This window comes from Archocentrus centrarchus, chromosome 21, assembly GCF_007364275.1.
Source record: "Archocentrus centrarchus isolate MPI-CPG fArcCen1 chromosome 21, fArcCen1, whole genome shotgun sequence".
NCBI lineage: Eukaryota > Metazoa > Chordata > Actinopteri > Cichliformes > Cichlidae > Archocentrus > Archocentrus centrarchus.
This window is the reverse complement of record NC_044366.1, coordinates 3612083-3639062: the sequence shown is the minus strand read 5'-3', so window position 1 is coordinate 3639062 and position 26980 is coordinate 3612083. Positions and strand designations below refer to the sequence as shown.

General features: G+C 41.3%; 1 protein-coding gene across 2 annotated transcripts in view; it reads right to left on the bottom strand.

The window, feature by feature from the left end:
- The window catches only part of dpp10 (dipeptidyl peptidase like 10), a 255717-nt gene that overhangs the window by 8022 nt on the left and 220715 nt on the right, over positions 1–26980 (bottom strand). For both annotated transcript variants that reach the window (XM_030758245.1, XM_030758247.1), the window contains exons 10-21: positions 26883–26980; positions 26136–26259; positions 23918–23956; positions 20595–20702; positions 14014–14105; positions 12564–12611; positions 11981–12102; positions 9095–9139; positions 6082–6180; positions 5927–5996; positions 2633–2827; positions 58–112 (exon numbers count right to left, since the gene is read on the bottom strand). In XM_030758245.1, the coding sequence (XP_030614105.1) occupies positions 58–112; positions 2633–2827; positions 5927–5996; positions 6082–6180; positions 9095–9139; positions 11981–12102; positions 12564–12611; positions 14014–14105; positions 20595–20702; positions 23918–23956; positions 26136–26259; positions 26883–26980 (1095 nt within the window). The remainder of the gene's footprint in view (positions 1–57; positions 113–2632; positions 2828–5926; positions 5997–6081; positions 6181–9094; positions 9140–11980; positions 12103–12563; positions 12612–14013; positions 14106–20594; positions 20703–23917; positions 23957–26135; positions 26260–26882) is intronic.

The following is a 26980-nucleotide window of genomic DNA, read 5'->3' as shown; positions in this document are numbered from 1 at the left end:
AATATTGTGGCTTCCACAAATTTAATTTAGCAAACTGGAGGAGGAAGGAAGGCTCACCTTTCCAAACACTGCTATCCGTGTCCGGTCAATGTACGGAAACTTCATCATGTATCTGGAGGAACACGCACACATGCCACATGAACAGCGGGACTTTTTAAAATGTGATGGCACAGGAGGAGCCAGCAATCTACGTTCTAATGATTTTATTCTCCTGCCTCCATGAACATGCAGGAGGAAACATGTCTGCACCATCATGATATGAAGGACCACATTAAAGCACATGATTTTGAATCCCAGGAGTCCTCTCTGCTGCTGCAATTAGGTTAAAAAAAATCCACTGAATACATGTAAAGTCTGAACTGGTACCGAAACAGAAGTCACACCAAAACTCACACATCATCCCAGTAAGAGCCATTTCTTCTCCTTTATTTTGATTTATATTATTTGATTGTAGTTTGAGTGTCTGTATGCTAGGGGGCGGTAAGAGGTGACAGTTTAAATAGGTGAGGGAATAATGACAGCCAGGTGTGCTGCTAGCACGCAGTTTTCTGACCGTCACCGTAGTGTTAGGAGTGGGGTGGCCAGCGTTAGTTGCACACATGTTGTCTGTATAGAGCTATTAAGTGCTTATTTGTTATGGACACTAATATGAAATAAATGAGATGAGCTTCACTGCATGGATGTTGTGTGTGGCACTCATTTTTTAACCCACGGAGACGCGTCAATCAAGTGATCACGACAGCATCGCAGCCCTTCAGTAGCGGCCTGTAAAGTGGTGGATCAAGTCACTACGATCCCTGACACTCGTCTCCACCCACTCCCACCCTGCCTGCACTCCCGTCTTCACCTCTCTTGTCTGTTGCTTTGAATGGTTGACCCCAGGTATTTAAACTCATCTACCTGCACTACCTCTGTTCATCACATTTCCACCTGTCTCCCTCTCATCCACATCCATTCTGTCTCGCTTCTATTGACCTCATTCCTCCTTTCTCCAGAGCATACCTCCACCTCTCCAGGCTCTCTTCCACCTGCTCCCTACTCCACGGAGACTCCTGCCTGAACTCACCTCCCAGCCTGTCCATCACCACTGGAAAGACGAAGGAGTTCAGAGCCGATCCTTAATGTAATCCCAGTCCCACCTTGAACCCAACTGCCACTCCTACCGCACACTTCACCACTGTCTCACTGTCCTCATACATGTCCTGCACCACCCTCACACGCCACTCCTGACTTCCTCATGCAGCACCACAGTTCCTCTCTTGGCACCCCATCATGTGACACAGTGAAGCTCCTGTTGACCTTCGTTATAGTTCTCCATCAACACTTTCAGTGCAAATGTTACATAACATGGCCCAAAACAAAACACGTCATAACGGTGCATCACCAAAAAGTGCATGCTCACTCTGGGTAAATGCTAAAATGCTAATGGAGATTAGGATCTCTAGGTATGCACCGTGTCCTTGCTGTCCCTGACTCTCCCTGCTGTGACTCTGAAATGTTAATTAAGCTCAGAGTCTATAAACTTGGGTGGGTTCAGTGGGACCGAGAGGCCGGACGGACTCATTTTATTCTTTTGAGCATGAACGAGCAGAGAATTTAAACTCCTCACATCACTTACTGTTGCAACTCACTGCAGAAATAATATCAACTAGTGCCTTGCCCACCAACAGAGGATTTGGTGTGTGCATGTTACAAATGAATTTGATGCATAAACGTGTTCAGAAAATTAAAAGTATGAGCTCTTTTACTTTAATCAAATTTAATATTGATTCCATCTACAGAAGGTATCGTTCTTTTATTCTGTAAGAAAACACTAAGAAAGTTGCAGCAGGCTGTAAAGTGTCTGTTCACAGACGAGGAACGTGTTATTGTTTTGGACATATTGTGTGGTTCTCTCCTGGGAACAGAGTCACAATCTTCCTCATCAATTAGTGCTTCTTAAACTATGGGGCGCCCCCTGCCATTGGTGAGAGAAAGTGCAGGTGGGGTACAAACGAGCAGGAGTGAAACTCAGCTCAGAGTTTGCTGATTCTATTATGCTGAACTATTATGACTAATATCTATTATGGAAACTGTTTCATTGCCCATGAATAAAATAAATTATGGGGAGATTGTTTTAATTTTGTTTTTTTAGCTCATGAAATGGGAGCGAAAAGCTTTGAAATCCACTGGCTTAAATTTATTAAAAGAATATTATGGAATTATTAGAGTTATGATCAACATAAGAGTTTGGGACCCACATTTTTGATTTAATCAAGTATCCTGTAGTTATTATAGATAAAAGTCTGCTATGTGCTGCAAACCACGCTGCTCTAAAATGTTGCATCCATGTGGCGTCTGACCTGGCAGCTCCTAAACCAAAGAATGAATCCTCCAGAAACCTCCAGAACCTCAAGTCCAGTTATCCAAAAAGGAGTTTATCTGGAACTTTTATTCTTTAGAGGATTTTCTTTCTTTATTTTTGACTCGAGAACAATTTCCTAGACTTAAATTAGACAAAGTAGTGCAGATATATTCAGATCAAATAATAAGAGGATGGTACTCTGCTTTAAATTCCAAACTGCACATATTTGAATTTGTTATCTCAAAGTAAAAGATGGTTGAAAGTAAAATAAAGTCAATGTGAACGTACTCCACTGCTGCAATCTGGTCCTGAACATCAACGGTTCCCAGTCTCTGGTGGACCTCGTGTAGGATCCTCTGACCCTGGAAGCCGCTGCCCCGGCCGTCCAGGCGGGCCACGATGACACTGTCAGCACTGACCAGGACAGAGTCCCAGCTGAGAGAGAAACGGTCACTCACAGCCTGACCTCCAGGGGCGCTGTCACTGAACAGAAGACAAACACTGCTTTAAAATCTGACACTTTCAGGCAGCGTGGACCTGCATCGCTCCTATAACTCTAAAAGGAAATGCCTTCTTTTTTGTATACTCTTTAAAAAACTCTTTTTGCCCTGAGATAACCTACTTATTAAAATGGAACAAAAAGCACAAAAACAAACATGTTTTTCACTAGATTTTTTTTGACTTGAAGGAAGAAAAAAAACATAAAAATTTTACTCTGTTTGTTACTTTGACTGTCAGCACACAGCTGAGCAATGTAGACAGAAAATAAGGAGGAAACTGGATTACAGGACAAGTCAAAAAGTGTGCGTGAAAAAGCTGCACCACTGCTCAGTGGGCATCAGAGTGTTATAGTAGTTAGATAGCACAACATTAATCAACTGCAAACTGCAACTACCCCAACCATCCTGGGGCTGGTTAGTTTTCTGGCAGAAACCCTGCCTTTCCAACGAGGCCTGAAACTCACGAGGAACCACAAACACGCCACAATCATCCTTCACCGCGTTCCACTGCACCTCAGTGGGCAGCGACCCTCAGGGAGGCTCAGTGCCTCATAACAAGCTTAAGGTAGCCATCAAAATAATTTCAGAGAATTTTAGCATTTCTGCTAATGTGGTTTATTTTCAGAAGTTACCTCAGAAGTCTGATTAATCTACTTAGATTTTACAAAATGTATTTTAAGACTGCTGGTTCCTTCTAAAGACTGAAAGAGGCCTATTCAAAAAATGACTGTGCAGTTAATCAAAAAGCAAAAACATTCAAAACTCAGCAGTTCATACTCAGGGTTGATTCAAAAAATTTTTATGGTCATAAAGCAACATGTGACCTAGTGTGAACCAACTTTAGTCACTGGGTTGTTTTAAGTAGCTTTTCAATAACTCAAAATAATCCTTATTTATCTTATTCTGGGCCTCAGTGCAATCATTCAGTTTTAACTTGTCTCCATTTAAGGCCACCTTCTCTTTAGGCTCTGAAAGGACAAAATAAGGATCTCCTTCGTCTGATATCATACAGAATCAGACTCTTTACTGTCATTATACAAAAGAGAAGTTTTAATAAATAAATTGTATTAAAAACTGTATAAATTCCCCATGAGCCCTGCGGGCGGCCTTTGTCCCCCAAGCTCGGGTCTTCTACTAGAAGCTGGGAGCTGTCCAGTATCTTAGCTGTTCCCAGGACTGCACTCTTCTGGACAGAGATCTCAGATCTCTGTCCACTTGGTTATGGTGTTCCATGTATCTCCTGCCTGCTAGCATCTTGCACCCTGCTGTTATGTGCTGGATTGTCACAGGGGCATCTCTGCACAGCCTGCACCTGGGGTCTTGCCTGGTGTGGTAGACCCCAGCCTCTATCGATCTTGTGCTCAGAGCTTGTTCCTGTGCTGCCATGATTAGTGCCTCAGTGCTGTCAGTACAGCTTTTTCCAGCCATTGGTAGGATTTTTTAATATCAGCCACTTCTTCTATCTGCCGGTGGTACATGCCATGCAGAGGCCTGTCCTTCCATGATTCCTGTTCTTGTTCCTCCTCTTTCTCGGGTTTCTGCTGCCTGAGGTACTCACTAAGCTCGTGTAGAGTTGTGGCCATCTTCCTGATGTACTCATGGATCTTTGTTGTTTCATCGCCAATTGCAGGCTCATATGGGGTCATTTAGACTGTTGGGCTTTCTCTGTAATTATTGTATGATTTTAACTTTACACTATAAAGCACCGTGAAGTGACTGTTTGTTGTGATTTGGTGCTATATAAATAAAATTGAATTGAAGTGAAGTGAATGTATCCACTATGATGCCTGACAGGAGCTTCCATGTTGTACTGTTATTGGCCTGTAGTTGGATGGAACTGGAGGTCCTTTGGGATCAGGACTGTTAGCCATTCTGGGTCTTAGCCATTAGCCTTCTCTGATAGCTGGCTAACTTCCCTCCCTGCTGCCTTGATCTTAGCCTCTAGTCATCTTTTCCTTGGAGGGCACTGTTCCTTGTGTCTGTTCATCTTATAGTCAAGCATCTCAAGGATCACTGCTGCCATGGTACACATCAGCTGTTGGTTTCAGTGATGATCAAAATAGGGATTACCTATAGTGCTGCATTCACATCTTCTAGTAGACTTTCAGAGGGTACTTTACATAGTCTTGGTAATAGGCCACGGGGGGTCCAGGTTTCCATCTTAACCATGAGCTCCTCTTTCAGGTCAGCTGCTCTGGCATTCAACGAACCAGTTGTTATTGGGACTTGGTATCCAATCTCAGAGTGTGGAGATGATGATATCTCCCCCCTGACCTGACAGCCTGGCTCCCCCTTGCTGTAACATTTGTGTTGTACCTTGTCATTCTCTAGCTGCAAAAGCAGTTGCTTCTTACGGATGTTGGAACACTGAGCTGCGAGTTGTTTCGAAGACTGTTACCACCACCCTCCACAAACGCTGATGACCCTATGTCTATGCACCTGTCTGATTGCACTGATGTACATATTAGTGGAATATAGTCTACATTCTTTTATCTTTTAATTAGTCTCTGCACTGTATATTTTGTAATTTTGTAATATTGTGCTAAAGTTATAGCTCTAATATCTCTGTATATTTGCAATTTGTATACTTGTATATTGTCTTATAGTTTTTATACTTATTTGTTTTTTTCTGTAAGCACGAAGTACCGCAGCAATTTCCTAATGCTGTGAACCTGTTCACCCATATGGCAATAAAACCTTCTGATTCTGATTCTGATTCTGATATCACTGTGGATGGTGGGTAGATGTGGGTGTCAAAGAATCCACTGGTCCCACATCCTCTTCATCCTTTCACTGGGGCTACACGTGTAGTATCCTGGGACGTCTACCCTTCAGTGTTTATTTTTGCTTTTATTCTTTTATTGTTTGCTTATTCAAATGGATGTGAAGAAGAGTCAATCACAGGGTGCCACAAAGGTATGCTGTGATTGACTTAACATGACCCCAGTTACTCTACATGCAAATTATGGTCAAGGGTGTGATTACAACTGGAATCTAATGCATTAAATATTCATACATTTTCTGTTCTCTGTTAGTTGACCGAGGACTGTGAGATAGAGCAGAAAGCACATGTGATACATACACGACCAACAGAAGTCCGTAGTGACGGGAATCAGAGAAGTCTGGTGGGTATGAAATCTTCAAAGGTAGATCTGTAACAAAAAATGAAAGAAAAGCTGATGTACTACAGTTCATCCGTGAGTTACAGCAGCACCACAGAAACCTACGCTTCCTCACCAAAGTGCTCCATCGAAACAGTTCTGAAGTCTGTCAGCTGGATCCTTTTGTACTTCAAGGCTGCCTTCAGCAAAGAGTTGTTCTCAAGGATGTAGTAATCTGTAAAAATGAGGGCAATGTGTTTAAAGGATGAAAGAGTTCAAAAATTGCTGTCAATAATCTGAGTGCAGCTGCATGTAAATGACCCGTAAAGAACTGTCTTTTGAGGCAATAATATAATGTGATGAGATGCAAAGTGTAGGTAAGACAGATAAGATCTGATTCCGGTGGATCGTTTCTGAAATAGTTTCATTTTGCTTTTGAAGCAGATTGGGACTCGAGGATGGAAACAAAGGGATACTGAACTAAACTCAAACTACAATAATGTAGCCATTGGTGTTAATATTAAACTTGGATGAGCACAGAAAAAAATACATTCAAAAAGTTCCATTTCTGAAAGGCATTCTGCACACAGCAGTTTCTGGCCTCAAAAACAGGAGCCCCACTATTTCCTCCACATGTAATGAACAGTGACTCTCTGATTTGGCCATTTTTTCATTCAAGCCATCTGAACAGCAGCTAAATGAAATGGAATTCATCCAGCATTTCTAATAGAAAACCCAAAATCAATAGACGTCTCATTATGAAACCGCTAGAGGCCTTGAGTTCCCAGCTGTGGATGGAGGCCCTGTCCTAATAACCCTGTGCAAATTGCTTTTTCTACTGCACAGCTGTTAACTTTTTTCCTGGGAGAGGACACATACATTCATGGATAACAAGAAAAAGCATGTGTGTGTGTGTGTGTTTGTAACATATGTCCATATTCATACCAAACATAGAAGGAAGAAATTCTGGATTTTTACACTCCCCTGTTTACCAGAGTCGACCCAAATAACCCTGGTTGAGTGGTCCCGTAGGCCTCGGTCACACTAGAGTAAAATTAGGATGCAACCTCGGTGCCACCAGGAAAAAACAGTAGTTGGCGAGTGGTATTTTTTGCTGTCTGGGACCGATTGCATGTTAACTAACTGGTCACTCACAGGTGGAGCATCCAGCACCCACAACCATTGGTGACCACTTTCAATCAGAAGGCGATTGTACAGAACACCTGGTGGGAGGCAATCTGCCTCCAGACTATCTCAGTTGGACTCTGACTGACTGCAATCGCTCTCAGACAGACAAATAATTACCATCTAATTTATAAACGTGTACAGATTGCTAACACGTTGCTTATCTCCTCTGCTGCATTATTTATTTTGCCAAGTGAGGATACCATGTAACGAATCACAGAAACATGGGTTACTAAGTTACTAAAGGCAAGAAATTTACTGCAAATTGGGCTAAATTTAACACTGAAAAGCACGTCTTATTTTTCACCTAATATGTGTGTGATAGCAGTGATTACTTATTTGGAATGCGAGGGGAGATGGTACCAGAACAAGTGGCTGGCTCAAAGCTGTGAGCACAGTGCCGAAACCTCGGCTCTGTCCTGTTGCTCTTTACTCAGCCCCACATATTCCTGCTCTGCAGTAACACTGGGATTTCACTGAGAAAGAGCTGAACTGAACTGCAAGCATTGTAGGGAGGAAGGAGAATCCCAATGTAAGATGTACACAAACCTACCAAAATTAAAACCCGTGTCCACTTACTGCTATTTGACTAACAGCGCCCCTATCTTCAATATTTAATATTAAATAATATCAAAATGCAACAACACAACATGGTATGAGTTTAAAAAATTAATAAATATTACACTACAGTAGATTTCTAAGGAAAAAGTCTGCTTTAATGACAGATTTTCTTCATGCAGTCTGCTGCAGGAGGCTTCATGTTCCACTTACTGAAATCAACAGCAGACTTTCAGAGTGTGAGAGTTAAAGAACAAGTGAAAATGACTGAGCTCTGTAACATGTTGTACAGTATAATGCACTGCAAGGTCTATCTGTGAATAATGCAGCGAATGAAGAGTGGCTGCTCCTCTCTATCGCTCCATCACAGCAGCTGAACCATCAGGTGCAAAACCAACAAACTGCACGTAACATTTCTTCAGACGCGCCTTCGAAGAAAAGGCTTTCTGACTGCGGGACGTGAGGCCGCAGCCCCGGTGCATCACTCCGACTCAGTTTCAAACACTGCAGAAAAACCCAGAGTGATGCACACATTTACACAGTACTTCACTAACGCTCACAATCTGACAATAAATAAAGTTTTTGTGATATTCTACACATGGTGCATGTCGGCTGTTACACAGCTTTCAGGTTTAGGTCCCCCTGAGTCTCAGTCCTTAGGACCACACAGCAGTTCACCTTCACATCATAAACATATTCATTCTTCTTCAGCAGAGAGAAACACACGTGTAAAACCTGCACTTACAACTGTGTTATTGTGTTGGCACATTACTCACTCCCTCGTTTTTGAGTCACAAAATTTATGCTTCCTTTGTTAGAATTAATGGCTGCATCTTTGTTTATCGGAGACGGCTGGGAGGGAAAATCCCAGCAGATCAGCAGTTTCTGAAACAACCATCCCACACTCAGCGTCACTTAAATCACCTTTCTGTCCCGCTCTGATGCTCAGCTTCAACTTCAGCAGGTCGTCTTGACCGTGTCTACATTGCCAGAGTTGCTGCCGTGTGATTGGCTGATTTCAAGATTAGCATTAATGAGCAGAGAAAAACCTAAATGAGTGAAAATGTTTTTTGTTACAGTGGTCAGTGACTCTGTGGCAGGCACTCACAGGTGAACACAGCACTCATCTCAGGGAAGTCTTTCATGAAACGTTGTGGTTATCTATTTTATTTTAGGACGTTCTTCTATAATCCTCCATTCAGATTACAGCCGTTAGTCCCATGAACACAGATTCAGATGAGGCCTCGTCCAGTTGCCAAAAACCTTCAGCTGCTTGTCAAAGGAAAATAACATGCAGGATTCTTGGAAGAGGCCCATTGTGTTTGAAATGTTAACATTTTTTTTTTGTTGCCTTATTCACAGAACTGTGAGTTACTTTTTCTGAAGTGTGATAAAAATAAACTTACTTGAATTATTGAGACTGTGTAGGATCACAGTAGGCGCTCCGGGACCTGAAAGAAAAGAAAACGGAGCTTCTGAGTAATTGAAGTAATATCCAGCAGCTCTGTTCTCACGGCTGCAGACACTTCCACCTGTTTGTCCAATTATCATTAAATTATATTAAATGGTATTTTATGAATGTAAATAGGCTCTCTTAAAAATGCTCCCAAAAGGCCAGTGTAGGCTTGTCACCTTCCCTAAGTTTTCATAAATCAGTTAGGGGTTAAAGGTCACTCGAGCTGCCTCCCTAACAGCTCCAGACTATCAAATTAAGTGCATTCTTTATAATGCCCTTCTGTGAAACACTGTCAGAGGTTAATGGGCTGGCAGGTGTGCTTAATGCTCTCCTTTCTTTGAGCGAAAACACAAACAGCAGCTTTTCCTTCATTTTCTCGCTGCCGGTCGGCCGTATTCGCAGCGATCTATGAATTCCTCCTCGTGTTACTCAGAGAAACGTTTCATTTTGTGCTTGTAGCTGCTGGAGAACAGTAAACCAATCGGATCGTTTTATGAGTGGCTTTAAGAGGCCTGTGCTGCTCCTGATGAAAACAGGTTTGAGGAGACGCTTGTCAGGATTATGTGAACTTGGCCCTCGGAAGACAACAAGCTTTCTCCATTATTTTTATTGCTTTTGGGAAAGGGAGCACAGTTATTGGCCAATATATCATCACGCCAAAACCCAAATGCTTCTGCACATGAAGAGCTCTCAGCTGTTCAAAACAAATTGAAACCACAAACAATATGAGTTACCCCTCATTAAATAATCTACTTGTGGCCCAATAATCCTCCCTAAGAGCGATTATACACAATGTAGTGGCTAATTATTCATTTTATGACTCTCATTTCAAACTGATGAGAGATTCATTTTAAACTACATACTTGGAGGGTGACAGATTATGACAAGCAAACACAGACGCGTGCCAGATGAATAAATGGATGCTGATAAATTAGGAGCATAAAACAGAACTTAATCCCAGTTTCATTTTTTTTTTTAAACCAGCAGCCATCTGCAGTTGTGTTAGACTGAAGCGAGGCACACGTGTTTAAATCATCAAAACTGTAAATATTTCATGGACAGAAGGCTCTGAGGCTCCTCAGCCCGAGGAGATGAATGATAGAAGTTTATATTCCTTTTTGCTTGCATTGTCGCTAATGCTGCTGTGCTAGTTTGGGCTACGTTATTGGAAGTGTAAGAGCAGCGCAGAGAGTTTGGTTTGGATTTCAGCTGGGAGAAAAATTCATTTTAAAAGAGCAGAGATGCAGTCTGACATCCTCCTGACATCCTCCAGAGGTGAAATGAGATTAAAAGGTTAAAGCCAGATGTTTCAGCGTCATGATGGAGGCTGTCTTCTTATCTGACTGGATCACAAAGGTAACATTTGCTGAACATGTAACCTGGTCTGGAGCTCGCTGGGTTCAGAGTTTCGGTTAAAACCACTTTTTTTTTTTTTTTTTTTAATATCTGTTCTTTTCATTACTGTTTGCTCTACGTCAGAGCTCTTTAGATGCGTCTCTGCTTCAACACACCCGAGTCAAATATAGAAGCCATCAGCAGGACTCTGGAGAACCTGACTGCATACTGAGGAGGTAATTCAGCCATTTGATTCAGGTGTGTTGGATCAGGGACACATCTAAAACCTGCAGGACACCGGCCCTCGAGGCCTGGAGTTGAAGAGCCCTGCTCTACGTGCTGTGAAGTAATTTATACATTTGTGTCACCTCTAAAGTTACAGCAGCACAAACTGTGCGTCACATCATCACAGGAATCTGCATGTTTATCGTCAGTTGTTGGTATGGAAATGCACAAATGATGCTTTTATGCTCATTTGGCTTCAAGTCACAGAAGTGTTGATAAAACACAGATTGGAAAAATCACTCTATTGGTGCTTTATTGATCAGCAAGAATATTGAATCCATCATTAGGATGAAGGACAGTTTCAGTCCTGTTTCAGTTTAATGTTAAACTTTCAGAGCTCTAATATGCAGAGCATTAAAACAAACATATTTACTTGTGCATGATTTTCTGCAGCATTGCTTTCTTGTCTTATTTGTATCAACAGTGTTGCCGTGGCCTGTTGTGTTTATCATATCCTTTATGGATCTTCATCACCTTTCGGTCTGATGATGATTTGGATTGTGTTAATATGTCCACTTTGTGTAGAAGTAGAATGAAATGAAACTTTAAATGTTTCTTTCATGTGAGCACGCACGCGCGCACACACACACACACACACACACACAGACACACACACACAGCCATGTCATGGTGCCTGCTAAAGTGCAGAGCGCCTGGCTGTGCCGGATCTGCAGCTCAGATCTGCTGTGAACACATTCAGTGTTTGGTTGGATTTTAGCCACATGCTGAACAAGTGGAGATTTTCTGAATCAAGAAAATATTGTTTTTCTAAACAAGTCTCATATTTGCATTTTGCTGTTGCAGTTCTTCTTTAACACAGTTTTTTTTCCCTCATTTGGGAATGCCAAAAAGGCGAATATTTCATAAAAAGACGGGGGTGTTAACTTAACCTTAAATGCTGTGTGTATCGCTGGTGGCCTGCTGGTATTTAAGAGGTTAACTTCATTCCCTGATCTAACAACTCAGATAAGAACGGTGTGGGTGGAAGCAGACTGTTGCTGCACCAGACTGTTGTGATTTTTATAAATCGCGCCCACATCTGAACCTCAAACTCAAATCCCTGAACCATTTTATGATATCATTTTTCATAATTAGACTCTGCTCACTAAGAAATCTGTCACTTTATGGAAGCCAAAGAGACAGTGACAGCCTGGGTCTGGGTGTCTCACAGCAGGAACACTAGAGGAGCTTCACAGTGAGGCGGAGGCTGGCCTACCTTTGCAGTGCAGGATAACGTGCTGGTTCGTGGGGCTGATGTCAGCGTCGAAGTACAGACAGTGGGCTTTATTTAGCTCACATGTTAAACACCGTCGAGGGAACAGACCCACAGTTTTAACACTGATGAGAGAAGATCAAAAAAAAATAAAGGTTGTATTACTTTATGTTGTTATCATAATTCCACTGAAGAGAGCAAAGCAACAATAAACCATATCAGCTGAAGCGTATTACCTGGTGCAGTTTACACCTCTACACAAAGGACATTTTCACAGGTTTGTGGCATTTTTATACTTAACCAGCAGTTGGACAAATAACTGGCAGGTGCATTAATGATACAAATGTTACATATAGATTGTTTCAGAATCATCTCTACTGGCTCCAAAAAATGTAACACTGTATCAGTCTGGGAATAAGGTGGGAAAAACTGTTTGTATGTATCTGTTGAGGTAACATAATGCCAGCATTATCACCATGTGAGCACATTTACTACTAATACAAATCCTCTGACATCCTCTGATAAAACTTTGAAGGATTCTGAATATTTTTTTTTTTAATAATGAATTAATAATAACGATGCGAACCTGAAAAGCTGCCGTCTCCGTGGTGAACCCTCAGTGCTGAGAAAATAACTATTAGAGAACATAAAAGATAATTAGTGCAAACAGACACGCTAAATTAAACACAGAAGCTCGTTATCTCTGTTTTCTTTGTTTAAGCAAAATTCATACATTTAATTAGAAAAACACACTTTCCACATGTGAACCAAGGAGCTGCTATTTGTTATCTTCTCAGCTCTTGTTCTCTCTGCTGGGGCCCTAAGGTGAGCACGGTGATCCAGGATCAGCTAATCCCAGCAACTCTCATCTGTGTTATTCAGTTCTTGAAAAACACAACAGAACCAGATCAGCTGAGCCGGATTATCACGTGTTTGTGGTCTCAGACTCGGCAAAAACAAGAGGAACGGTGAAAAGGAGGCGCAAAGCTTCAGCCTTCTGTTTGAGAGGCGTGAGAACATTTACAGAGGTGCCTCTCACTGAAGGAAAATCACAAAAGCAGTAGAAATGAGCGAGAAAGGGCAGTAAAAAAAAAGTCTGCTGCAGCAATCATAATTAAAATGTGAACGAGACAGAAAGATTGAGTCTAATTTGGCAGAGAGTTCAGATAGAACAATCATACACACACACAAATATTACAATTATAGCAAGAGAAACACAGAAAATAAGCGACCTTTTAAAGTTAGATTATTTTCTGTTTTATCATCATTTTATGTTCTATAATTCATTCCTTAATATTCTGAGGAAGTAGCAGCACACCAAAGATATGAAAATTAACATACAAAAATATTATTCAAATATTTATGCAGGAATTACAGGTCAGAGAGAAATAAATGCTCTCTATCCTTTTAAAGGTGACAGGAAGGGGGCAGAACTGGAAAGTATTAAACAGCCAGATTTCGAGGGTGTGGGGGAGATGTAAAACAATAAATCATAAACAGCACTAAAACAGTAAAAACAAGGCAACACAAATACTGAACAAAACTACTGAAATAACTGTGCAACCAAACTGTGACAACCAAACAATAAGAGACAACATCACATAAAGCGAGTCTATAAAACTCTCCTCACTCAAAGCTGAGAGGTCACCTTTAATTTAAGCCTCAGCTCTGGAGCGGCCGCGGCTCCTGCAGGATCTAAGGCTGCAAACTGGCCCGTACGGGTCGCCTGAGTCCGGACCCAGACGTGCTTCAAAGGTGATCAGTAAAATCTTGAAATCAAGCTGTCTGCTAACACAAAGCCAAGCCGCTGCAGTCTGAACCAGTTTGAGGTGAAATGGACGGATAAATAAACGACTTTTTCATGCAGTGTTGGGTATCACTCTGGAGATGCTTGCTTAGTTGGAGGAAGGAGATCTGGACAACTTTTTTTTAATTTTGTGTTTCAAAGCTAAGTGCTAAATGTCTAGCTTTGTTGATAAGGGACCAAGGGAGCTCACTGAGGCCTGGAAAGGTTGTAGTTCTGTGGTCAGACTCACAGGTTATCGGTGTCTTCGTCGTAGGAAATGATCCTGGTCACCTCCCAATTTCCCGATGTTAGATGCCGGACTTCATTTTGATCCGCTCTGAACTGGAAAAAAAAAAATCAAAACAAGATGAGCAAACAGAGCATCAGCTGACTGAGCTCCACCAGGTGTCAGTCACATGCTCCACATTTGAAAGTGTCCATACCAGAAAAACAAGAACACTGGCCATTAATCCAACATAATGATAACCTACAGTATATGTCACATAGTAAATGTGTAAATATTAAAGTAGCATTATGTTATTAAAATGCAAAGCCTGGGTGTTCGAGCTGAAGGCAAACTGAGTTTTACTGAGTGACCCCACCCACCAGACTGCTCTCTGGTGGGTGGGGTTCATTCACATGGTCTGCCTGCAGGACTACGGGTCCTTCTCATTATGCCGGTATCTGTTCCCTCTTATCTGCTCTTCTCCTGTCACCTGAAAATCCTTCTCCCTCCAGAGTCATAGAGGATCTTTCCAACTCGAGCACCGAAACAGAGGAAACATGCATGTCCTCGTGTCCTCACATCTTGCTCTTGCAGTTCATCTTTCTCTCTTCACATCGATCCATCACTTTGGTTTTGTTGTGCTTAGACCACATCCATACTAAGCTGGCTATATATATATATATATATATATATATATATATATATATATATATATATATATATATATATTAGGGGTGGGACTTTAACGCGTTAATTTCGATTAATTAATTACGGGGAAATTAACGCGTTAAAAATTTTAACGCATTTTAATCGCACTTTGCACCGTGGAACGTTTCTCAGTGCGCGAGTTCCCGGCATACAGATTATATCGACGCACAATGTCCAAATTAGGGGCTGCATCCTGCGAAGGACCCGGCCCACGTCTTTCGCAGCCCACGAACACCACAAAGGCCGGAAGTGAGCAGCTAGCCTTCATATCAGCTGCCGTCACCTCTGCGTAGCTCATGTCGCCTAGCAACCGTGAGTGCGAAGCACAGCTGTGTAAAAGCAGCTGTTAAACGGAGAACGAACTTTTTCTCCTTTTTGTGGTTTAATTTTAAGTCTTTAATTCAAAATAAGCTGTTAAAACAAGCATAACACATTTCAACATCAAGGAATACAGCTGAGCTAATGATTAATTTCCAACTATAACAAGTGAGACATTAATGTTGAATAAAACTATCCAGTTATGATGCTTAACTTTAATTTCAGGAGTTTGCTTATCACAGGAGCACTTCCACCCTTCATTGGTCTGTGTAGTAGACTGGTGGGAAAATAAACTAAATTTTGAAGTTTAAGCTTATGTATATTGATTCATTCATCAACTAAACTTAAATTAATATTTATCATGTTAAATATTGAAATGGAATTAAAATGCGATTAATTTCGATTAATTAATTACAAAGCTTGTAATTAATTTGATTAATTTTTTTAATCGAGTCCCACCCTTAATATATATATATATATATATATATATATATATATATATATATATATATATATATATATATACATGGTATTTCTTGAGCTTCTAGTGTTCTTTCTGCCTGAGGTACTCACTAAGCACGTGATCAGTTGTGGCCATCTTCCTGATGTACTCATGGCTCTTTGTTTCATCTAGGACAGTGGTTCTGATGCTCACCAGTCCTCGGCCTCTTTCCTTCAGCTTAGCGTACAGTCTCAGGGTGCTGGACTTGGGGTGAAACCCTCCATGCATGTAAGGAGCTTTCTTGTATTGATTTCAATGGCTTTTATTTCCTCCTTTGGCCAGCCTATTATCCCAGCAGGGTGTCTTGTTCTTCCCATTGATTTGACTCTTCAGGACTCTCCTTACTCTCTGCAGGTACTTGGCGGTTGCTGCTTTCCTAGCAGACTCTTCATGGTTCCCTTTGCCTGTGGGATTCCAAGGTACTTGTAGGTGTCCTCAATGTCTGCAGTGTTGCCTTCTGGTAGTGCAATCCAGAGGTGGCAAAAGTACTAACATTCTGTACTTAAGTAGAAGTACAAGTACTTGTGTTAAAAAATACTTTGGTAAAAGTCGAAGTACTGGTTCAACTTCTTTACTTAAGTAAAAGTAAAAAAGTACAGGCTCTGAAATTTACTCAAAGTAAGAAAGTAAAAGTAATTCTTTGGAGGACGTTTCTACCTGCTATTTTTGTGTAAAGCTAACTGAACCTTATTATATATTATTGTAATAATATAAAATAATACATGAGAACACAAACGTTATTCCAATCTAAATTTTAATTCTAATGAATGTACTCAGCTTGAATCACAAACTGTGAAAGTGAATTTAAACACAGCTCTGTTCTCTGTGTCCTCCATAGTAGAGGGTGACTGTGCCTCCACCTAAACACCAACATGAGGATACTCAGGGGTTACAGTGGGATTCAGAAGGTGGAGGAACCCTAAGATCAGCTGTAGTGTCTCTGCATGGGGAGAAGAATCACAACTTTCTATTGTGAGCTGCAGTAAATGATGTTGATGTGCAGGCTGTGATCAGCTGACCTGCTGCTGCTGCTCTGAGGTTTACTGCTCTGTGTGGATAAACTGAACTCACAAAGATGTAACCCAGTATTTCACAGCTATCTGAGCTGATCTCCATCCCCTACACTGACAGCATACAGGCTGTAGAAATGTTGGATTCAGTGAATGAATCTCAGCATCAGCAGATTCAAACTCATCTCTGCTGCACTGATGTAACCTGTAACTCTGACCATGAACACAAAGTGCACCAACACAGAGCTTTACTGTAAATACAGTACAACAAGATAACCTGTTTATTACGTACTAAACTGCAGTATTTTCATCCAATCTTTGAATAACACAAAGTCAGCATCCTTCAGTTTATTTTCCACTCCTTACCTTTAATTCTAACCTCTCTTCTTCCTCTCCTGTCCTCTTTCTCCATCTCTGAGTGAACTTCTCTCTCTTTGCTCTCCCTGAAATGCAGCAGCTCTTCTTTTAGCTAGTAGACACACTGCGTGACAAACTGCACACACTTTGTGTGTTTGCTGATATTTGTTGAGCATTTAGAAACGTTGCATTTACCTGCCACACGTTACTTCCTTCATGCTCGCTCCTCTTCAGTAGCGCTAGCTAAGCTGTTTGTCCTGCGAGCATAACTTACGGATTCGGTCCGGCCCGCTGTGACCCCTGATTATAGCGCTATAAATGATACATTAATTACATGGGTTTGTGTATTTAATCCCTTTGTACCCGATAAGCCCCGGTGATGGAGGATACGCCAGTACGATTGTCTCTTATATGTTAATATTCCTCCGTTTAGGCTCAGATCGTTTGATGTTTGACGGCGCACTGACCGGAAACGCAAACTTCTCCCTGACGTGTTAAAAAGTAACGAGTCTGTTTTGAAAATGTAAGAAGTAGAAAGTACAGATACTTATGTAAATATGTAGGGAGTAAAAGTAAAAAGTAGTCAGAAAAATAAATACTCAAGTAAAGTACAGATACCTAAAAAATCTACTTAAGTACAGTAACGAAGTATTTGTACTTCGTTACTTCCCACCTCTGGTGCAATCTCCTCACTTCTGACTACTTCCCTCTCTTTGTTATCATCCGACTACACTTCTCCAGGCTGAATGACATTCAGATGTCATTGCTGTAGCTCCTTGTGGTGTGGATCAGTGAACTGATATTTCACTCACTGCTGGTATACAGTTTGATATCATCCATGTACAGGAGGTGGCTGATGTTTCCTCTGTTCCATAGTCAGTATCCATAGCCAATATCTTGTTCATGATCTGGCTAAAGGGGTTTAGTCCTATGCAGTACAGTAGTAACAACCCATGAGCTCTACATTTGTTTGTCCAGACTGGGCCTGGGCTGAGGAAACATATACACAAATCTGGTATAGCTTCGATTTTTGCTATTTATTTTTGTCCAGAGACTTCCTGACTGAATAAATGTAAAGCAACAAAAAGTTCAGTGGACAAACACACATGAAGACTCCATTCACACAGGACTGCTGCAAAGATGCCAGACAGCACATTGTTTGTTTGTGGCAAAGCAACAGAGACTGGGGAGAGTCTGTGTTCAGCCTAAATGCACCTTCAGGGAGAAGGCCAGGTGGATGATTGGCCGTGCAGAGTGTCAGACTTTAACATGGGAGACTGTTGGACTGTCCTCAAGAAAAACACTTGCTCAGACCGTAGGTGGTGCCAGGCTTTTCTGGCTCAAGCCGGGACAGCTTTCATTATTCAGAGGGTTATAGAATATGTGCTAACTAAACTGTTAAGCAAAGTTAGGTACAAAACTGGCTTTTAAAAATCAATTACCAGTCTTTATCTCCTGCAAGTACTAATGATGATTGAAAAGTACTAAAAAATAAAAATCACAGTTTAAATTAAAAAGTCAAAGAAAATCATGTTAAATAGAAAAAAATAACATGAGCAAGGTGCTGCATCTTTAATGACAGCCAGGTGTGTGTGTGTGTGTGTGTGTGTGTGTGTGTGTGTGTGGGGGGGGGGGGGGGGGGGGGGGGGCTCTTTGTTCTGATCTATTAAAAACTTCCATGTGTGTTTCCCACTGTTCTAATCTAGAGCCCCTTTGGCATTGTTTTTCAATTATCGAATCAAACAGATTTGCTTCTCTTCTAATCAGTCCAGCTGTCTGCACACCTGGACTCTAGTTTCTGGAAGGCAGGTGTGTGAGAGGTGGGCAGTGTGTTTTTTTTATTAATTTCTGGATGATTCCCGAACAAGTTGAGTTGCGTTTTTTTGCTGGCGTGAGACTTTTTGTCTAACGCTGTGCTGGTTTGCTGTGGTGAAAGGAAAGTTGAGGATAAAAGGTTCCTGTTTCTAACCTCACCTGGGTCCATAAGTTATAAGTAGGGACTGAAAGAATCCTTTTATCACATCATTTTCACCTTTTCTCACTCATTAGGTCAGGAGGCACTTAAAGTAACCAGAAGACTGAGCTTAGTGCAGCCTCTGCAGTCATTTGATCACTGTGCCAGTCTGCGCTGGTAAAGAAAGATTTGCACATGAAGGCAAGGCTGTCAGTTTGCTACATCGCTACGTCTGCCTGTGGCCGAGACCTACGGGCAGTGAAATAATAGGAATGTGGAGAAATGAACTTGCTCTGAAGGGGAGGTCAGATAGAGCTGCTGCACTCCACACTGAAAGGTGTTAATTGGCTTAGACATATGACTAGGACGCCTCCTGGATGCCTCCGATCTGAGGGATTTCTGGGATGTCCAAGGGAGAGGAGACCCTGGGGCAGACCCATAACACAGACAGCACTCAGTCTGCTCGCATCTGTATCTCCTTGAGAGACGTGGCTTCTTTTCTGCCACAGTGTTATAAAGACTTCACCTGACCCCAACCCCATCCGAAACATGGCAGACCACAAAACAGATTAATCATAAATGAAAGTCATAAAGGCTGTTTTGATATTTGTTTAAAGAAACAGTTTCTTCTTTTGAATATAAAAATCTTGTGTTATAGTTTCTTGTTTTGCCCAAATAGCTTATTTTAATTTTAGAACATTTATCGGACCTGACAAATCCATTACAGAGCGAACAGGCTCAGCCGGAGATTTATTTCTCCAAAAACTAATACTGCATGAATTCTTACATTGCAGAAGGAGTTCCCATAATTGGAAAACAATCTGAGGGAGTTAAACAAACAGACTGCAAATAACCCTGTTTATTTCTGCTAACATCACTGAAATCCTGCATACAGCTTGTGAATCTGCGGACACGCATGGGGAAACTTTAATATCTGTGCTGACGAGAACAGGCTCTTCCTCCTGGATTTTGTGCTCGTCTAGTGATTATATCAACACTTAAATTAACAATTCAACAGTAGCATCACAATTAAGGGCGACCTTAGCTGCAGTCTTGATGAAAAGCTCAGTCTCAGTACTTCAACATAATCTAAGTGCTGCTCATAGGGGGGTCATTTTGACTGTTGGGTTTTCTCTATATTATTGTAGGGTCTTTACCCACAATACAAAGCGCCTTGAGGCGACTGTTTGTTGTGATTTGGTGCTATATAAATAAAATTGAACTGAATTGAATAATAAAGTTTGGTCAGATACTGTTTTTGTCTCATCTTTATGTACACACTCCCTTGACACACAATATTTATGCTACAGATTCCCCATGAGGATGTTGGAGGGGTGGCAGTGGCACGGCTCAGCTTCGTCAGAGCTACTGCTCTAATTCAGCTGATTCAAGTGTTATCAGTCCTTAAATGCACTTTATTAACAGTTTTCAGTCCCATAACTGTAGTTCAGACTGGCCCTCCTGCACCTGCTAGCCGTCTCACTAGGCCGTTATCACTAATTTCAGCTGAATCCAGATCCACTCCAGTCCACGTCACACCGGAACAGTGATCCTCGATTAGAACGATGATAACAACCTTTTTGCCGGCTAGGAGGTGGAGACGGCCCCTCCTGGACCTTAACTATGGGTCTGATAATCGTTGATAACGTCCATTTAATGGACTGATAACATTCGAATCGGCTGACTGAGAAAAGGGAGTATGAACTGTGGGTACATACTATATCACCTTAAGTGTTGTTATGAATTCAGCATTCACCTGCGTAGTGAACATGGCGATGTGATGAAACTCGCCACGACCTCCTTGTTTGACCGGCACTGTGAGGAAGAATCTGTTGCCATCTTTGGAAAACACAGGCTCTTGGTTCTGTAGAAAGCAAATGCATGTCAGTTATACTGTATGACACATGTTATGTCGGCAATTCAACCAGCACATGCCTATTTCATTCTTATAACATTAGACAAAAAAGTTTTCCAGTGTCTGCCATTGACGTGTCTGTAAATGAAGCTGTGCATGCTGAAGGGTCCTAGTTTCAGAGGCACACATTATATAGATGCCAACAAGTGGATGAAAACGATATGCGAATGGCCTCCACAGCGAGAGTTGGCCAAACCACGTTTTTATCTGAAAGTAGCAATCTGCAGTGATTTCATTTAAAGAGACTGTTGACTGACGAAGTGAATGACCGCCCATTTTCTGGGACGAAAAATGGATTTTTAGCATGAACAGCAGAGAGAAAAGAGGATGGATGATTTAAATTTATATGGCACTCTAAGTAGGACCGCTCAGCCCTTGAAAACAACAACTTAACTGTGGCTGCACTGCAGAAATTTAAATCCATAATAGAAAGCCTGCAATACCTCATGTAGGCGTGAGGGCAGGGGGAGTTAGATGCTGTTAGCTGCATTATAGGAACTATTGGTGGTATTTGATTCATACAAAGAATCAAGAATTTATAATGTCTGGTGAGCAGATTTCTCCCATATTGGCTTCTCTTCATTGGCTCCCTGTTAAATCTAGAATAGAATTTAAAATCCTTCTCCTCACATACAAGGTCTTGAATAATCAGGCCCCATCTTATCTCAGAGACCTCATAGTACCATATCACCCCAACAGAGCACTTCGCTCTCAGACTGCTGGCTTACTTGTGGTTCCTAGGATACTTAAGAGTAGAATGGGAGGCAGAGCCTTCAGCTTTCAGGCCCCTCTTCTGTGGAACCAGCTCCCAGCTTGGATTCAGGAGACAGACACCCTCTCTATTTTTAAGATTAGGCTTAAAACTTTCCTTTTTGATCAAGCTTATAGTTAGGGCTGGATCAGGTGACCCTGAACCATCCCTTAGTTATGCTGCTATAGGCCTAGGCTGCTGGGGGGTTCCCATGATGCACTGTGTTTCTTTTCATTCACCTCTTTTTACTCTGTTTATACTCAACTCTGCATTTAATCATTAGTTATTATTAATCTCTGTCTCTCTCCCCTCAGCCCCAACCAGTCAGAGCAGATGACTGCCCCTCCCTGAGCCTGGTTATTCCTCTAAGAGGAGTTTTTTCTTCCCACTGTCACCAAGTACTTGCTCGTAGGGGTTTTCTGATTGTTGAATTTTCTCTGTAATTATTGTAGGGTCTCTAACTTACAATATAAAGCGCCTTGAGATGACTGTTGTTTTAAATTAAAAAATTTAATTAAATTGAACTGAACTGAATTGAATGGTGATGTAATATAATACCTGGACTGGCTGTCTGATTTCAACACTTCACAGCCAAATGAAACGTGAATCTGATGTTTTATTTCAGAAACAGACGCGTTTGTATTTTTCAAAAATGGCTGCTCGTGATCTCAACACATTTAAATACTAAGTGACTAAAAACAAATAAATGGTTGAAATTAGTTTGAATTGAAGTCTTTGTAAAATCCAGAATAAAATATGGTAAATTTGCTAACTTTTAACTACTTTGAGCACTCAAAGCACTTTATACAACATGATTGCATTCACACATACAAGCACTTTTTTTTCTGCATTTAAGTCCTTTTCTATCCAGCATTCAGACACACATTCACACAACAATGAATGAATCGGGTTCAATATCTTTCCCAGGGATACTTAGGCATGCAGGCAGGATCAGACAGGAATTGAACCACCAGCCTTCCCATTAGTACATGACCTGCTCTACCTATAAAAGATAAAATGTTTACTTTTAACTTGTCAGCCAAATTTGGAATTTGTTTAAAGGCCACAAAGTTCTGAATAGATTTTTGCACGAAAAACCACGTTCAACACTGTACAAAATATTTGTATATGTCCACCTTGGCCAGATTATAACAATGGCTACATATTAATTAAGAAAAATTAAGAAAGAAAATATAATATTGCACTCAACAGGCCTACAGGCCAAATCAGGTCTACACAATTTGTTACTTGCTCAGCAAGTATTAGCTTTTTTCTTGATCATCTTTTTTACTGTGGTTCTGCTGTTTTTAGTGTTTTTGTACCTTTAAACAATTTTTACTACTGAATGTAATAAACAAAAATCACAATACTGAACGCGTGACATTTGATTAGTTTAAAGTGGTGGATCCAACACTTAAATATCTCATTATCCCAAACAGCCTCAGTTCGGGATAGTTTAACTAGGCTGAAGCTTGGCTTTTTCTATGACGGTCTGCAGTAGATGTTACATATTGGTACTGAATAGAAAGTCATTAGCAAAGGCCCTCTCTCTACACTGATTACCACCTTTACCAAGACAAGCAGCGCTGTTTGCCAAGATTGTCATTTGGTTAAATTAGACGCTGCTAGAGCCAAACAGGGCTATAAGATCAAATCCTGCCAGAAACGCTCCTGCTCTGCCTTCATCATTAAACACTAACATTCCCCCACCCCCCTCCCCCCACCACTTTGGAAGAAAAGAATAAACAGATAAAGGTGAAAGTGATTAATTCTGAACTGATGAACTGATGATAGCTCACCACAACAGAAGTAAGCAGCAGTAATTTTGTGTGTTGCTGTGCTGGTTTTTATTTGGTGCTGGGTTAATGAATATTCACGGCTCTTCCAACATAAAGCAAAGATGCCGATGATCAACAAGGACACACTATAGTGCAGATCGCACTGTGCAGACGTCCATCTCAACAAGAAAACTTTTCCACCTGGTCACTGGAGACCCTTCCAGTGTTAGCACGGGGGGTAGAATTTAGGTTCGATGAACATCCACCATGCTTTTAACAGGAAAACTGTAATGTATGTAACCCAAACTCTAAACATGTCTCCAGTGACCTGGTGGTTGTTAAGTGGTTATATATTTTTCTTAAATTGGAAGCCTCATAAAAAAACATCTTATTTTGTTGTATAGTCGAGGAGGACAATTCAACATGTGATCTCGTGGTCCTCATTGCTGCTTTAGCTTTCAGTGTGGATGTCTGGGATGCAGAGGCTACTGAGGGTCTACAGGAACAGACAGAGATAAGTAAGAAGTTCTACTTTGTGTTGCATCATTTTTAAAGGTTTTTGAGGCAGACACGACTTCAAGTGAAATTGCAGCACTGGAGCACATGCTTCACATGTGGAATAAAAAGAAGCTTACCTGCTTGGAAAGCCAGAGCTCGGAGCTTTCTTCATGTCTCTGGAAAACATGTCAGAGCAAAATCTCAAATCAGTGTTAATTCACCCTCATCATCGCGATCCTCTCATCCATCATCGCCTTGCTTTCTTGGTTCTGTTTTCTGTTTTTGCTGCACTGTGGTTTGAAAATTGCAGACAAAAAGAGCAGCGTCGTTGATGTAATCACGTTCTTTCCCCAAATGATTTTTCTTTTATGTCAGCAAAATATTTACATAAGTGGGATATTTTTAATACTGTGTAAAAGTGATGCTGGAATAGCACTTCAATGGCTCATTTTCCAGACATAATCATCTGTCACATAATGGCCCCCCTTATTTTGCTGTTTATTTTAACACACCACTCGGGACATTATTCCCAGTTTGAACCCTCATTTCAAACCAATATGCATAAGCAGGAGCCAGAGTTTTGGCAGGGGGGCTCTGGGTGCCGTGTCCAGGCCTCAGCTAAGCTGCCTCTTGGCTGGACAGCATGTTTGTCCATGCAAATCACACCAAATCAGAAAAGTGCAGAACTGGAGAGCGGCCTGTTGAGTCTCACGGCTCAACTGCGAGGTTAACACTGCTCCGTGCTGCCCAGCAAATATGGAGAGAATGTGGGCTGTGTGCTGCAATTTTCAGAAGCAGTTTTCTGCAAATTGAAGAGCGCTTTTCAAACTTTTTCTGTCATGAAGCCTGAAAGTAGCTGCGCTTCTATATTTGTTCTTATCACTCACCAACAACTTGCTAATAAAATGAGACTAAAACAAGAGATGCAGGCTTATATTATAGCACCATTAGCTTTAGCTTCAACCTAGAAAAAGACCCCAGTCACACAGGCCTAGAGACCAGCTGGGGACTGCTTGGCAAACACTAAGGAAAAACTTCCTGACTGGTTGCAAGTGGTTGCGGGAAGTTGCACGCAGTCGCTGGGTGAAAGTGGTAGCAAATTGTTATTTGATACTAGACCAAAAACCACCTTGTGGTTGCTTTGGTCACTACAGCTGCAATTGCCAGTAGTTTGCAGGGAAAAGCACGATAGCTCAGTGAACACTCACCAACTACTCACCAAACAGTAAAGAAACTGGGAAAAGTGAAGATCCGATCCAGACACGGAGAACGTCTGCCTCCAAACTGAAGGCTGAGACTTAAAGTGAATTTTTTTCTCTCTTTCCAGTTTGAGTTGTACACTTTCAAGTTTTGATGTCACATGGCAAGTGGTTAGTGTTTGCAGACAAGTCAACACCTTCCATACAAACTACTGGTAATTTGATAATCTGCTAGTGATCACAGCAGTCACAAGGAGGTGCGGCACCCTCTTTGTGACAAAATTCACCTAGCAACATCCTCCAGCAACCACTTGCCAACTGGCTGCAGGATCCATATTTTATCCCTAGAAACCCAACTTTGCCAGTGGTTTCCAACTGGTCTCTGATGTGTCTCAGGTCTAAACTGGAAACTGTTCACAGATCCACATGGTGAACTACTGGAGGTGGTAAGCTAATATGTCAGCAAGTCAGGAACGTCCTGTGATAAAAAGCTCAGTAACAAGATTTACAGCTGTAATCATTTCAATAAGGGGAAATTGTGAGAGTGAAAAAGCCTCTTTGAGCCTGTGTAATGCAGCTCCACTGTGGGAGAATCCATTAATTGCAGGAATTATACAGAACTGATAAATTTCTAAATTTAAATGCTGCCGTGAGCACTTGGGTGATATGGATTCAATAAAGTCCTGTGTTTTGTCATTTTGTTAAAGCCACTGTAGACTGCTCTGGTTTAAGAAATAATCAAACCTGCTGAGATCTGAGATATGAAATAAAGACTCAAGATCAGGTTTCTTATCATAACTAAACACTCTGTCACACTGAGTTTAATATGGAGCCTGTGCAGTGCAGATAACCCATTTCTGGTTAACTTCTGAAAAGGTTAATGAGAGTCACGCAGAAACAGTCGCGGTTGCTGTACTTTCTGTTTAACCTGAATAAAAGAGGCCATGCTTCTCGCCTATGCTAACGTAGATCCTCATCTCACAGCAACAAAGCAGACAGCCATCAATTAGTCTCAAAGAAGGAAAGGATCTAAAGTAACAAGAGCTGAAGTGAAGGAAACAAACAGTGCTCAGGAGTTTGACCTTGAAAATTAGATACAATGTGTTAACTCACAAAGAGTTAACACACACACACACACACACACACACACACAGACCGTGGCACAGGCTCCGGTGGTGGTGTCACACACAGTCAGAATGGAGATGTTCTGGGCCCGGTTTAACCATCTGACAGACGTCCTGGTCTTGCTGATCCACTTCACCATTGTCACATAATGTTCCCTATAAAAAAATATATTCATAATGGTTATGTCATGTCCTGTGATTATGTGTTCACAGGCTAGAATAAAAAGATAAAAGGTTCTGCCAAATAATAATATATCATAATTCTTCAAGTGAAATAATCTGAGCTCTTAGACAAATGAAAAATTACAGGAATAATGTTTGTATGTCAAAATAAGTATTTTACTAGGCAGTGCAAATGGTTCATTTTGGAAGTGAGAAGAAAAGTTGTTTGCAGTTGTAAATATCTGAACTCTGTAAGGCCACTGCTTTTCTTCCACACTGTCCTCTCACGCTGCTCAAAGGCATGACATCATTCAACATTCATTAATATCCACTGAATTCTGGCGCACAGTGATGCAAACTTTCTAAAGCATATTTGCAGGTTGTGAAATAATCTCACCACACCCACTGTCAGAATAATTGGCCTTTGTTTGTTCTTCATTTTATTAAGTGAAAGCTGAGTTTACAACTACGTGTGTAGAGAGAAAGATTTCCCAATTACAGGTGCAAAGTCAAGTGAGGAAAAATGGTCATCTGAAGTTTGAAATGTCAAAGGTTTCCCTTTAAGTGGCACAGCAGCTGGTGCAAAAGTTTGGCAGGGAAAGTGGAGCTCCTCTCACCGTAACTTGAGTGTCTCTGGAGGCATGAGCTCCAGCGTGTGCGTCGGCCCGTAAAGGTTGACTACATAGAGCTTCACCGCTGGGTTGGGTTGACCAGC